General features: G+C 40.5%; 1 protein-coding gene across 1 annotated transcript in view; it reads left to right on the forward strand.

Moving 5' to 3' along the window:
• lrfn5a (leucine rich repeat and fibronectin type III domain containing 5a) overlaps positions 1 to 12,613 on the forward strand; it is a 203,358-nt gene extending 190,745 nt beyond the window's left edge. Inside the window, exons 9-10 of the mRNA XM_089005199.1 lie at positions 7,637 to 7,910; positions 10,727 to 12,613. Of these exons, the coding sequence (XP_088861325.1) occupies positions 7,637 to 7,910; positions 10,727 to 11,623 (1,171 nt within the window). The 3' untranslated portion in view covers positions 11,624 to 12,613. The remainder of the gene's footprint in view (positions 1 to 7,636; positions 7,911 to 10,726) is intronic.
• Positions 12,614 to 12,919: the final 306 nt, after the last annotated feature.

Raw genomic sequence — 12,919 nt, forward strand, 5'->3', positions numbered from 1 at the left:
GACAATGGTTCAAATGAGTACAGAGCTGGAGCTGCAATGATTATAACGGTAATGCTGTTCTACAGGGTTGTGCAAAATTGCAAGAGCCATTATTCAAGTACATTCTGGTTTCTGTTTAGGGCGTTAATGGCTCGAGGGAGGAAGCTGTTTAAGTGTCTGCTCGATTTGGTGCATATGGTGGTCTGACAGCGTAACCGTCTATATGTACAAAAAGATGTGCAGTTTGAGAAGGGGAGAAAATGGTTTCATCCGCGTTGAAAAGTACTCTTAAACTGGCTTCTGCGCAACAATACCCAGCACAGGGAGACGCTGGTAGGGGAAGGGTTGCTCACACATTGCCGTGATTACACACAGGACACGTACACACGCGGTGCATACAGATCAGATATCTCCCCTGTCCCCACCTCGGGTAATCCGACCACATCTCCGTTCTGCCGGCTCCAGTTTATAAAGCAATAGGGAAATCCACACACATTTTCCTGGTGACAACATACATCCGTACGGTATTTCATGCACTACTCGTCAAACATGATACTTTAAAGGAGAATGTGTGTTGATATTATTTTGAAATAAACACATAATAACTATTTTAATTTACTCGTTCATGCACCTTGTAACCTAATAACATGATAAGCTATCCACTGTAATAACCACAAACCCTGAAAAGGGTTTAAATATTGTGTTAATGACTATATACAGTACAGGATTAGTGGTCCATTATAGAAAAGGGGTTGAGCTAGCTCTTGCTTGTGAGTGGTGCTCTGCAACCAGATTGTGCTACAGACTGAGGCTGAGTCACTGAAATGTATCTCACAACCAAAATCGATCTCATGAAAACAGATTATTCAACATCATTTTCACCATCACACCATAAATGATGACTGCAGTTGTTGTGACAGCGCCCAGCACTTATAAAGAAATGCTAATACACAGCAGCATGTTTGCAGCATAAAGTTTCTTCTACGTGAAACACTGATATTTTTCGGCAAGCAATATGCTGTATGTCCATGTTTGGCCGCCAGGACAGTGTGGTAGGGACGTATTACATAGGTTTGTTTCTCTTCCTCGGCGAGGAGGGCCTTTGGATGACTGTTCGGACTTCAGGGATCAGTCCCTTGACTTTAAAGTAAAGTGGCTTCAAAATTTTACCGATTTTGATGGATTTTGTGGTGTGGAGAGGAAGGACAGCAAAGAATGTGCGCACCCGAGGTTTTCCAGAAAACATTAATTTCAGGATTGATTCACCCATGGTGAACCTGATGAATATGTAAATGATAGATTATTTATTTTACACATTTTTATTGTTTTACTTGATCGAAAAATACTGACAGTTAGGAAAGTGCAATTCTGCCTTTAACCCCTTCCCAAACATTTTTTTGTGAAAAACGTTTTCAGACTATTTTTTGTTTTATATGGTATAGTCGATGCTGGCTATGAAAACAGTTTGTAAATCCTGCCCAGTTTGTTCAGTAAAATGATGAGTGTCAACCAGTACAGAATCAATAATCCTTATACTCGTCCACAACTGAAAAAAGAATATTTTTTGAAAACGTGTATCCTTGTTTCTTCCATTGAAGGGGTAAATGGATTTTGCCCACGGGAGAATTAGGTCATAAATATCATGTCATGTATCGATGAGAAGGTTTCTTCAGCCGTCATCTGTACAAAAGTGAAGGTTTCGGACGTTTCGCCTCCTATCCAAGAGGCTTCGTCAGCGAACTAAAGTCTGACTGGTCGTATCGGCCCCATTTATATATCCCTAAATGGGGGCCGATACGACCAGTCAGACTTTAGTTCGCTGACGAAGCCTCTTGGATAGGAGGCGAAACGTCCGAAACCTTCACTTTTGTACAGATGACGGCTGAAGAAACCTTCTCATCGATGGACCACTCCTGTACGACTGAGAGCTTACACAGACATCATGTCATGTACTTGGAACATTCTAAATTGGCCCAAGGTATCCGTTTGTGTGTGGATGATTGTTTGTCAAGGTGTGCCCTGTAATTGGCTGTTCAAATCATGGTGTCCCCCTGCCTACTGCCCGAAGACAGCTGGGATAGGCTCGAGCACCCTCATGACCCTTGTGAGGATAAAGCTTATCAGAAAATGGATGGATGGATGTTTGTAACTGAAGGGGTGTTCGCACTGGACTTATTTGCATCGATGCTGCACCAGTGTTTTGTTGCAATATATTTTACACCGTGTAAATTTGTGGAGCGTTCACACGTATTTTGTTGCTGACAAAAGAGAAGCATGTTTAGAAGCAGTACTGCTGGCGTTCAATACAAAAGGAATAATACACAAATAAAATATGCACATACGCAAAGCATAGTTCCTTTTTCCCGCCTTGATTGTGCGATATCGGAAAACCATGGTTTATACCTCCCCAGATAAATCAATGCTGTCATCTCTGTCTGTCAAGAAAGAAAGAAAGAAAGAAAGAAAGAAAGAAAGAAAGAAAGAAAGAAAGAAAGAAAAAGAAAGAAAGAAAGAAAGAAAGAAAGAAAGAAAGAAAGAAAGAAAGAAAGAAAGAAAGAAAGAAAGAAAGAAAGAAAGAAAGAAAGAAAGTACAACAAAGAAAGAAATACTGTTTGTAATCAATTCTTCTCACGCAAAGTGTGTGCATCTCACCATGTTGCTTTTTGATGTCGCATGCTGTAGTGGTGCTGCGTCGGAAAGTAGCATTTACTCCGGAGTACATTTTTAAACCACCTCCCTGAGCTGGGTCAAATTTGCACAGGCTTAAGCTGTTTCAAAGATCTACACAAATGTTACTTTGCCTTTGCCTTTGCAGCATGAACACCCCTTTAGATATAGGGCGAGAGTTACAAAAACCCTAACATATCCCTTCCCGATTACTTGATGACAGTCACAGACTATTATCGTCAAGAAAAGAAAAAAAAAGATTATTTTCCCATGGAAGATCCGACAAAACAAATAAATTTTCAGCTGTGTAAAACTACTAATGAGCTCGCCCGAAGCAATACTTTTTACATTGAAAAGGGGGAAAAAAAATCAAGAAATAATCAGACAACGTGTCGCATACATTATAGTCTGGCCGGGCTCTCTTGAGCAAAGGCTACAGCTGAGCAAATTACATCTTTTGCCCCTTATCCCCTCATCACAGCCCAGAGCCCCTTGTCTTGTCTGTTGAATCATGGTCATGAATGCTTGAAGTATCATGCATGGCTGTGGCCTGAAGGCTGTGTCCAATAATTAATCATATGAAATGGTCTGAAATAAAGCAATCTGGTAGCATAGTTCACCAATCTGTGCATGGACGAAGGCATTTGTCTTGAGACAAAAAGCTGCAAATGACAAATGGATATTACATTGCCCTCCTGGCTCTGTCCGAGCTGGAACGAGGGAATGAGTTTAAGTGATAAACACACTGGACACGCACACAGGCACACAGGCACACAGGCACACAGGCACACAGGCACACAGGCACACAGACACGCACACAGGCACACACACACACTAAGCCTATATGAAGAGGGCGTGTATCCATTTGGGAGGGTGAGGGGTGGACCAAGTGGAAAAGGTGCAATGGCAAAAGATGCAGAAATTGTCTCATCCATTGGGAATGAATGCATTTTCATATACCAGCATGAACATTTATTCATATCCTGCATAAAACGGAAGTGTAATGATGCCACAATACACACTAACATGTTTCACACGCAAGCATCCTAGGCTAAGCATTTGGCACGGCAGAGTAGATAGATTAATGTAATATCCTCTGCCAAGGCAATCATCTGCCCACTGCTGAGTGTCTAATGTTGGCAGCAGCATTCACGTCAGGCACAAACAAATTGGTCGCAGTGACTGAGTTCACTCGGATGAAGTTGTCACTCTGTCAGTTTCAACGATTAAAAATCAATTAGATTTGAATATATAAGTAATACCTTGGCTTAATTTGTTACCAGAAAGTGTGTGCAAAGTGAAAAGTGTGTATTCCAAACATTAATGTCCCATAGGAAACCATTAAAATGAGAATAATGAGTTCCCAGGTCCCCATAAAACATTTTTCTACTATACTATACTAAACAACTACTATACTAAACAATTTTCTACTAAATAACCTTTCAAACTACACAAAATATACCTTATTTTATGTATAATAAATGTGCTATGGTATTGTAATTAAAGAAACAAACTGGTCGTTTTATTTACCTTTGTGATGATCGTTGATGGCTTGATGGAATGGATATCTTTTTGCATAAAGTGTCTCAAGGAGCTCTGGGTTGTACATCTTAGATATTGTGATATTGCTAGAGCAACAGTGCAGCCAGACACACTAGAAACTTCATTAATAGCTGGTTCCTTGCTGGTATGTTCTCTTAAAATACACAGATGGCTTATGCGGGTTATTTGTGGAGCCTGATTGATGGCCTATTTTAACCTTGTAGTCTACACTCTGCCTTTGAACTGTCAATAAAGTTGAAACGAGTACACATTTCACTGTTTTCTATCCATCTTCTCACCTTTTCACTTTTGTTCTTTGTTTTTTTTTTCACTTGTTTTTTTTTTGTTTCAGCTCTGTTTTCTCCATTTCGTGTGTGTGTTTCTGTTTCTGTAACCCCTCCACCCCGCTCACTGCTGCATGTGTCCTGCTGCGTGTGTCTCCTCCCTCCTCTACCACCGATCTTGACCAATTATGTTCGACTTTAAGCGAAGACCGGGGGCGGGGAATAAAGGGAAAAAAAGCTGGCTGCCATTTCCGAAAAATAGTTTGTATGCCAAGATTATATTCTCACGAATTTAACATTCGCAAGGCGGATTTTATGTATATATATATATATATATATATATATATATATATATATATATATATATATATATATATATATATATATATATATATATATATATATATATATACGCCTTGCCTTACAAACTTTTCGGTTTACGAACATTAAATTTATGAAAATTAAATCTTGGATTACGCACTACTTTTCGCGATACACACCCCCCCACCACGGCTGGCGGAGGAGAAGAAGGAGATTATTGAGAAACACTAACAAGGTGTGCGTTTGTCTGATTTAGACGCTTAGCGGATATGCTAAGTCCATTTCAAAGTGTATCATTGTGTTCAGCTGATAGAAAATGATTGGCATGATACGAATGAGGCTGATAGAAAAGGATTGGCATGATGTTACCCTTCGATCCTTGAAAGTAGCATGGAAGAATTTGTGGCACACATGCATCCTTGAGAGGGACCTTGAAGCATTTGATCCTCATGACTCTGTTGTTTTGGACGACATTGTTTCCATTGGACAGAACATGGGACGCGAAGTGGATGCAGATGACATGGAGGAGCTTGTTGCTGACCATAATGAGGACCTCAACACACAGGATTTGATTTAGAAAAGCCAATGCCGCAGCAATTACATGAGACTTTAAAATGCAAGCTGTGGATAAGTGAGCATGTAAGAGCGAAGCACATTCAATCCTGTCCTTAACCTGCAGAGAGACTGAGATGAAACCATCACAGGAAGCACTATGGAAAGGAGCCTTAGTCCTTTTATTATTCACAGACTCACAGCGATGGCCAAAGTGATACACACACATGGACGCATGCATGCACGCACGCACGCACAAACACACAATCATGCAAACACACACACACACACACACACACACACACACACACACACACACACACACACACACACACACACACACACACACACACACTCCTGTAACTATGTGGTGTTTTACCGCAGAGCGTAGTTGTATAGCCAAGGCGTCCATCGGCCATGCCTCAATATTAACCACTAAACCTTAACAGGCCCTCTGACCTTCACTTAACTTGAAAGCAGATATTAAACCTGACCAGTGCAGCCTTTTTCCTTGCTCCATGCACTAAAGGCCAAGAGCTGTGAATTGGCCCTCACTGGTTTTAATGAGGAATTTCATTAGCATTTTAATTAGGAAATCTGGGAAAGTTGACAGGCCATTTTCAGGAAACTGAAGGACGAATGAGCAAATTTCCAAATTAACAAGTGTCCAATAATCAACTTAAATAATTGGCAGAAAGTACCCAATACTGAGTGTGAACTGATTAACACATTCAATACCAACCATTTCTGACAATATTTTAAGCCTAAATCTTGACTGAATTTTTACATGGAGGTGGAAGCTTCACCTCCCGTACATGAGCAGTTAAGAATGCAACAATGGTGAAGAATGAGTGATGGCTTATGAGTTATTCAATTGTGAATTGTTGCATGCATGATTCTTGCTGAGAACTTCTGATGTTTTGCTGATGCCACTCATCCATTTTCTGAATCACTTTATCCTCACAAGAGTCACAGGGCATGCTGAAGCTATTTTAGGTAAATGTGTTTAGTAAATGGGGCACACCCTGCACCTGTTTCTAGCGAAACACAAGGGACAAACAACGATCCATGCTCACACTCAGACAAAGGAACAATTTAGAGCAGGGGTGGGTAAACGTTTTGGCTCGGGGGTCACATTGATTTTTTAAATTTGACAAGTAGGCCGAGTCAGCACAATATACGGTACATATAAAAAATACATACAAATTCATATAAAAACGGTATATGTTAACAGTCTATAGTCTATACCAATCATTAATAGAACAAAACTACAAAAGTATTGACATTCTTTAATTCATGAGAACAGTAAAACAACTATGGTTGTTGGCGGCCAAAAATTATTATTTTCCCTCGTGGCCAAGAGGGACTGGCGGCGTGGCGGCGCCCCTCCAACAGATGGCGCCCTAGGCCCTGGTTGTTGCAAATGTCTGAATTGTAGGACAAATGATTGTTTTATCTTATTTTATGATACAGTATACAAAGTATGTTATGTATGAATGTCCAAGTATGTTAATGTTGGGGTAACTGGCTTCCTGATGATTTAACCATCCTCTGCCATCAACGCCCGTAGAAGCAAGGGACGAACGATCAAAATAAACCCATTAGTTAATAACATCTATGAGTGACAACACAACCAACAAAGTCTCACAATATACAGTATTCCCCAAAATCTGAAGCATCAGTACACGTATACAAAAAATAAAAAATAAAACACAAAATAATACAAAGTTACGGAAGAGGATTAGGGCCACTGAAGAAAAAAAAATACGGTTGGCAAAATTCTGACTTTAATCTCAGAATTCTGACTTTATTCTCGGAATTCTGACTTTAAAGTGTATTTGAGACTAGTCAGAGTCCTACCTCCAACCTTTAGTTTCAACTGCACTGTTTTGTTCAATTTTGATTGCCCTGCAATTGACTGGCAACTGGTTCAGGTGTCCCCCACCTACTGCCTGAAGACAGTTGAGAAAAGCTCCAGCACCTCCCATGACCCTAGTGACGATAAAGTGGTAGACAATGAATGAATGAATGAATGAATGAATGAATGAAGGGTTTTTTATTCCAAAGATTTACAAAACATAAAATACAATAGAAACATCCGGTTCTTAAAAGTGCTTAGGTTAATTTACCCGGGTAAAGCCCCCCCAGACCCTTCGATTCATTCAAGGACGGAGGAACCAGGATCGTGTGACTCCATGTTGGTCACAGATATTGTTTTAAGAAGATGCTTGTTTTGCTAAATTGTCATTTGAAATGATGGAATATTTTTTTTCCTTTCTCTTCTTCCACAGAATGATCCCTCCATCAAGCAAGAGCTTCTTGGTCAACAACTTAGCAGCAGGAAGCCAGTACGATCTGTGTGTGCTCGCGATCTATGATGATGTCATCACATCGTTGACAGTTACCCGCGTGGTCGGATGTGTGCAGTTCACCACCGAGTCCGAGTACATGAGGTGCCACTTCATGCAGTCCCAATTCCTCGGTGGGACGATGATCATCATCATCGGCGGCATTATAGTGGCCTCTGTGCTCATTTTCATCATCATCTTGATGATACGGTACAAGGTAGGTCTTTCACAGCCTGTCTTTAATTTGTCATCTATTGCAATTGCTTACCTTTGTAATTTTCTGCTAATCATTATTTGGTGGGGAAAAATGTACCTATCTATCTATTAAAATGGCTGGGATAGGCTCAAATATCCCCCGCGACATAGAGGAATAAATATAAAATCCATTGGAACAGCAATAGGTTACTTTTATATTAGACAAGGCTCTGGGAGAAGTGGAGTGACTTGTGTTGGTGGTGTAGAAGGAGGCATTTTACGCTCTCCTGAGTAGCCGTCGTTAGCCTACAGCTAGCTCCTGCCCAGCTATCCCCGCGCAGACAATATTTTTATGATGAGACAAAAAAATGGTATTGTGATGTTGAGAGTTTTGAAAGGCGCTCAGAAATGAAATGTATTATTATTATTATTATTATTATTATTATTATTATTATTATTATTATTATTACTACTATTGATTACGAGGATGAAAAAAAGGGATGTGCTGCTCCTCTTGGGCAAGCTCAACAGCCCCCACCCCAAAGTAGAAGAGTCAGTTTGCCAGATACATAGGCAGGTGCTGCATGGGCAGGGGTGTGAAGATGCACAGCCAATCAACTCATCAGATTAAACCATCCCGTCATTGGTCGCTGTTCGCTGTTGCGCTGTTGCTGCTTTGAACGAGTGCCCGTTGCATATACAGTACAGGCAGGGACAAAACCATGGAGTCATTCGGCATTTTTTTTCTGAATGCAGTACTTGAGGGTTGAGGAGGAAATGGTGTGACATGGAGCGGCCACGATAAATGAAGCGCAATGTCATGACGGATTATCTGTAGTGATTTCCTATTAGATGGCAAAAGGAAAATCGGCAGATGTATCCTCTTTTTCATGACAGTTTTGTGTGGTAGTGTGCTGTGTGGAGTTAAAATATGGGCCATGGCCCAATAAAAATTGTGAATCACTGTTGTAGTGTGTGTGTGTGTGTGTGTGTGTGTGTGTGTGTGTGTGTGTGTGTGTGTGTGTGTGTGTGTGTGTGTGTGTGTGTGTGTGTGTGTGTGTGTATTCGTGTTTCACGTAGTGAATCATAACTCTGAACAACACTTGAAAGTGAAGCGAAATCTGGCTGCAGTTTTAATGGACTTTGGATTTTTAGTGTCTTTCCTATAAAATGTCTGCTTTTTGGAAGTCTTTTGATTTGAAAAGCAACAGATATGGCAACTTTTAAATGCCATAAATATTCAAAGAATTATTTCATCGCTTACCCTGAACTTGGATTTTTGTTCCCTCACAAAGGAGTTGGAGTTAAGTGTGGAACATTGCATGGTACATTTGAAATTGATTCATTATCTCAAAGATCTTTTTGGGAAGGCATCTTGGCATCTTGGCTTGCATCTTGGCTTGCACACTTTTTATCAACATCTAGTCTTCCATCCACATTTCTAACACACCCACTGACTGGGAAAGAACTAAAGTGTGACTCACTGACAGCTGATTGTGGCTTTAAATCAAAGAAATTCCTCAGAATTGTGGCTTTTAAATTCATATACCAGCGGATGCCTTCTCATGGGGTCAGTCATTCAAGACTTGAAGAAGCCTCCGGTTTGAAGGCACTTTGAAGGACAGCCTTTTTTTTTCGATTAAGTAAAGCCAATAAAACAGAAAACTGTGCTTACAACTCAATAAAATGCTAATAACTCCCAAAAAGGTGACCGTCATCTTGACCAACTTCCCAATGTATTATTATTATTATTATTATTATTATTATTATTATTATTATTATTATTATTATTATTATTATTATTATTGATGTATTTATTTTGTATTTATTTATATTTATTTATTTATTTATTTATTTATTGGGACAATTCAACTTAAACAGCATGTTGACCAGTTACAGCACAAATGAGTGAAAACAAATGAATAAATAATGACAACAACAAATAGAGTTGTTGTCCCTGCACTTGTTTCTCCTCAATCATGCTGTCCAATCTCGGGCTAAGTGTTTTTTTTTTCCAGCAACTCCACAATTTGTCTTTTCACAACTGCCCTGGGAACACGCTTGAATCTCTTCTCCCAGTTGTAGGTGAGCATCATAAACAAGCGTGCTGCTCCTACGATTGTATCCTCTGATGAAAATTGCAGCTCTATCGTTGTAACAGCTTCCTGACAGCGCCTCTTTGATCAACTCAATAAAATATATATTTTTTCAGTCTCTGCAGCAAAGCATGGCCGTTGAGGATAGCTACTCAAGATTATTGAATTTGTAAGTTCCAGTCAGGAGGTGACTGGTCTAAGCTGTGGGGTTGAGTGTTCACGTCTAGGAGGTGTCTTGTTGCTGGGGCACAGGAAAGTTTTGGAGAAAAAAGAAAACAAACGTGAAATGTCCTTATAGTATTAAGTGCTATTTTGTTTAGATTTAAATATGCCGATTTAAATGAGCTAAATTATTTTTTGTGTGTGGCACCACTCATAAAAAAAACAGTGAAAAGTGTATTTTTTATTATATATTTTTTTAATGATTGTACGAATTCCCGAATTTCATTTTAGTGGTAACCTATAACTTGACCGAGAAATGCACCTTTACCTAAGTCGCTTGTGATGTACTATCGGTGGATGTAACCGAGGACCCGGTCATTTTTCGAAATAAAACATCTGAAATACATAAAATGGTGGTAATATAAGCCATTTAATTGTCTATGTTGCCCGGTACCAAATGACCCATGGGCTGGCGCCGGTCCGCCGCCCGGGTGTTGGGGACTGCAGGTGTAACTAATTAATAATATGTTCCGTGAGTGTATATGGGAAAAAATGCTGACAGTTTTTCTGTGTTTCACAGGTGTGTAACACAGGAGATGGTGTTAAAGGCATGTCAATGTCAATGACCAACGTTCACTCACAGACAAATGGGCAGCAGTCTCAGAGGTGCAGCGTGACTCCCAGCACCTCCAAGCATGGCTCGATTGGATTAGAGGACCTGTCAGGAGGCTCAAAGAAGAGGAGTGGAGCAGTGGGAGGGAAGTATGTGACAACTCTTTCTTCCAATTCTTCCCTGCCGGACTGTTCGACAGACACATCTGTTCTTAGCCAGCATTGGACAACAGTTGGAACTGAAGAACAGGTGAAAGTAAAAGAGGAGAGAGCTAGAGCAAGTCTTTCCTCAGCCACTGCCAGCAGCTCACTTGGCAGGCCAAAGCGTAAACCCGCTCCAAGTAAACCAAGCCCGTCTTGCTCAAACCCCTCAACTGCTCTAGAGAATCTCCCGAATGCATCCCCTTGCCCCCCTTCCACTTCTGCCTCGACCACCTCTTCCACTTTCCCCCGTTCTTCGACTCCTCTCGATACCCTCAACACCAACCGTAACAATTCCACCTCACTGAACCAAGCATGGCCTCCTCGCCGTGCCAGCCCTGGTTCACTTCCGTCTGCCCGCTATCGAGACACACCCATTTTGCGCAGGGCTCCTCGCGCCCACACTTCCTCCGCTGTCAAGTACCAGACTCTCCCTGTGGAGGAGGGTGGGATGAGCAGGCCGAGGAGGCGGTATTCTCTCATTGAAGGAGGCTCAAAAACTCTGTCGTACCATCGTGGGAGTGCAGGACCACCAAAATTAGAACGCATAGTGCGGGACAAAAGGAGCAAATCAATGAGTGGAATGGTCCTCTCCAAAGAAGGGGAAGGCGATTCTGACAGAGGGCGCTGTGATTCGGACTGGATCTTGGAAAGCACGGTTTAAATTTAAACCAGACAACAAAGTACACATTATCTATTGTTGTTGATTTTATTTCGGGGTGCGTATGTGTGGGTTGTGTTTGTTTGTGTGTGAGTGAATATTTCTGTTCAGTTTTATGTGTAACTACAAAGGGACAAGATATATTGTTTTCAGAGCATTTTTGGGGGGGGAGTGCAAAGTTTCACAGCTATTTGTTCTCAAAGAGTTTTTGTTTCCACTTTGACACTTTGGGGTCTGTTTCAAAGTCGATCATTACGCAAGTGGATATCTTGCCCCGTCTCGTTATGTCCTCGACTTGTCCTGTTGGCTCCACTTGATAGCACAAAAGAGTACAAGACAATGATCTCACCACATAATTTTCACTCGATCTGCAAATAACTCAAAAAAAGGGAAATTCTCATTGGGGGAAAGATCGGGAGGAACATGCAACTTTCCTGTTCACCATCTCGATTCATACATAACAACAAGTGTGTGAACACACAGTGGCAAGAGATAGCAGTCGGTGCCTTCTTTTGCACAAATGATACTCAAACTGGAAGTACCTGTAGCTCTCGGACAGAGGAAGACGAAAGATTTCACACAGCCTTTCTTGACCCACCGAGGAATAGGTGATCTCTCTTGACATACAGACAAAATCTCAAATCGAGACTTTATGGACCTCTTATGAAATTGATATTTTTTAAAGGGAAGAATATATTTAAAAAAAAAAATGTGGAAAAAAGAAACAAACGTTTTTTTGCTGAAATTGGTATACTTCAGCCTGGGTTGGTCCATGTTCCCGGAAAGCTCATGTACAGAAAAAGACAACATGTACTGTGTTATTATGTTGTGTCAAATTAATAAAAAATATAAAAAAAAAAGATTTAATTGAATATTTAACGTGTCATACATGGAAAGTAAATATTTACTTGTTGTTTCCACTAAAGACTTTTAGGACATTCTTTCAGAGAGGATAAACTGTTTGGGCAAGAATGACACATTTATGAAGATCCCAAATAGTGGCCGTAAAATTATGTTTGTGTAACCAATCATCAGAGAAAAGTAGTCAAAACATATCAGGAGAGCGCTCACTAACTGTGGGTACCCTCAGTGGTCATTCAACAAATGTCAGAAAGAAAGAATAGGGAATGAAACCAAAAATTCTCAAGATACAAAAAAGGAGAGGAGTAGCAGTACCTTACATTGCAGGAGTTTCTGAAAAATTACAGTCCTTTGGCAACACAAAATTCCTACTTATTTCAAACCAATAAACACATTAAGGCAAAAATTAGTGCATCCAAAAGATAGGTTGGCAAATGA

The sequence above is a fragment of the Hippocampus bargibanti genome, linkage group LG09 (assembly GCF_051943395.1).
Source record: "Hippocampus bargibanti isolate YZ-2025 linkage group LG09, ASM5194339v1, whole genome shotgun sequence".
In the NCBI taxonomy this organism is placed as follows: Eukaryota; Metazoa; Chordata; class Actinopteri; order Syngnathiformes; family Syngnathidae; genus Hippocampus; species Hippocampus bargibanti.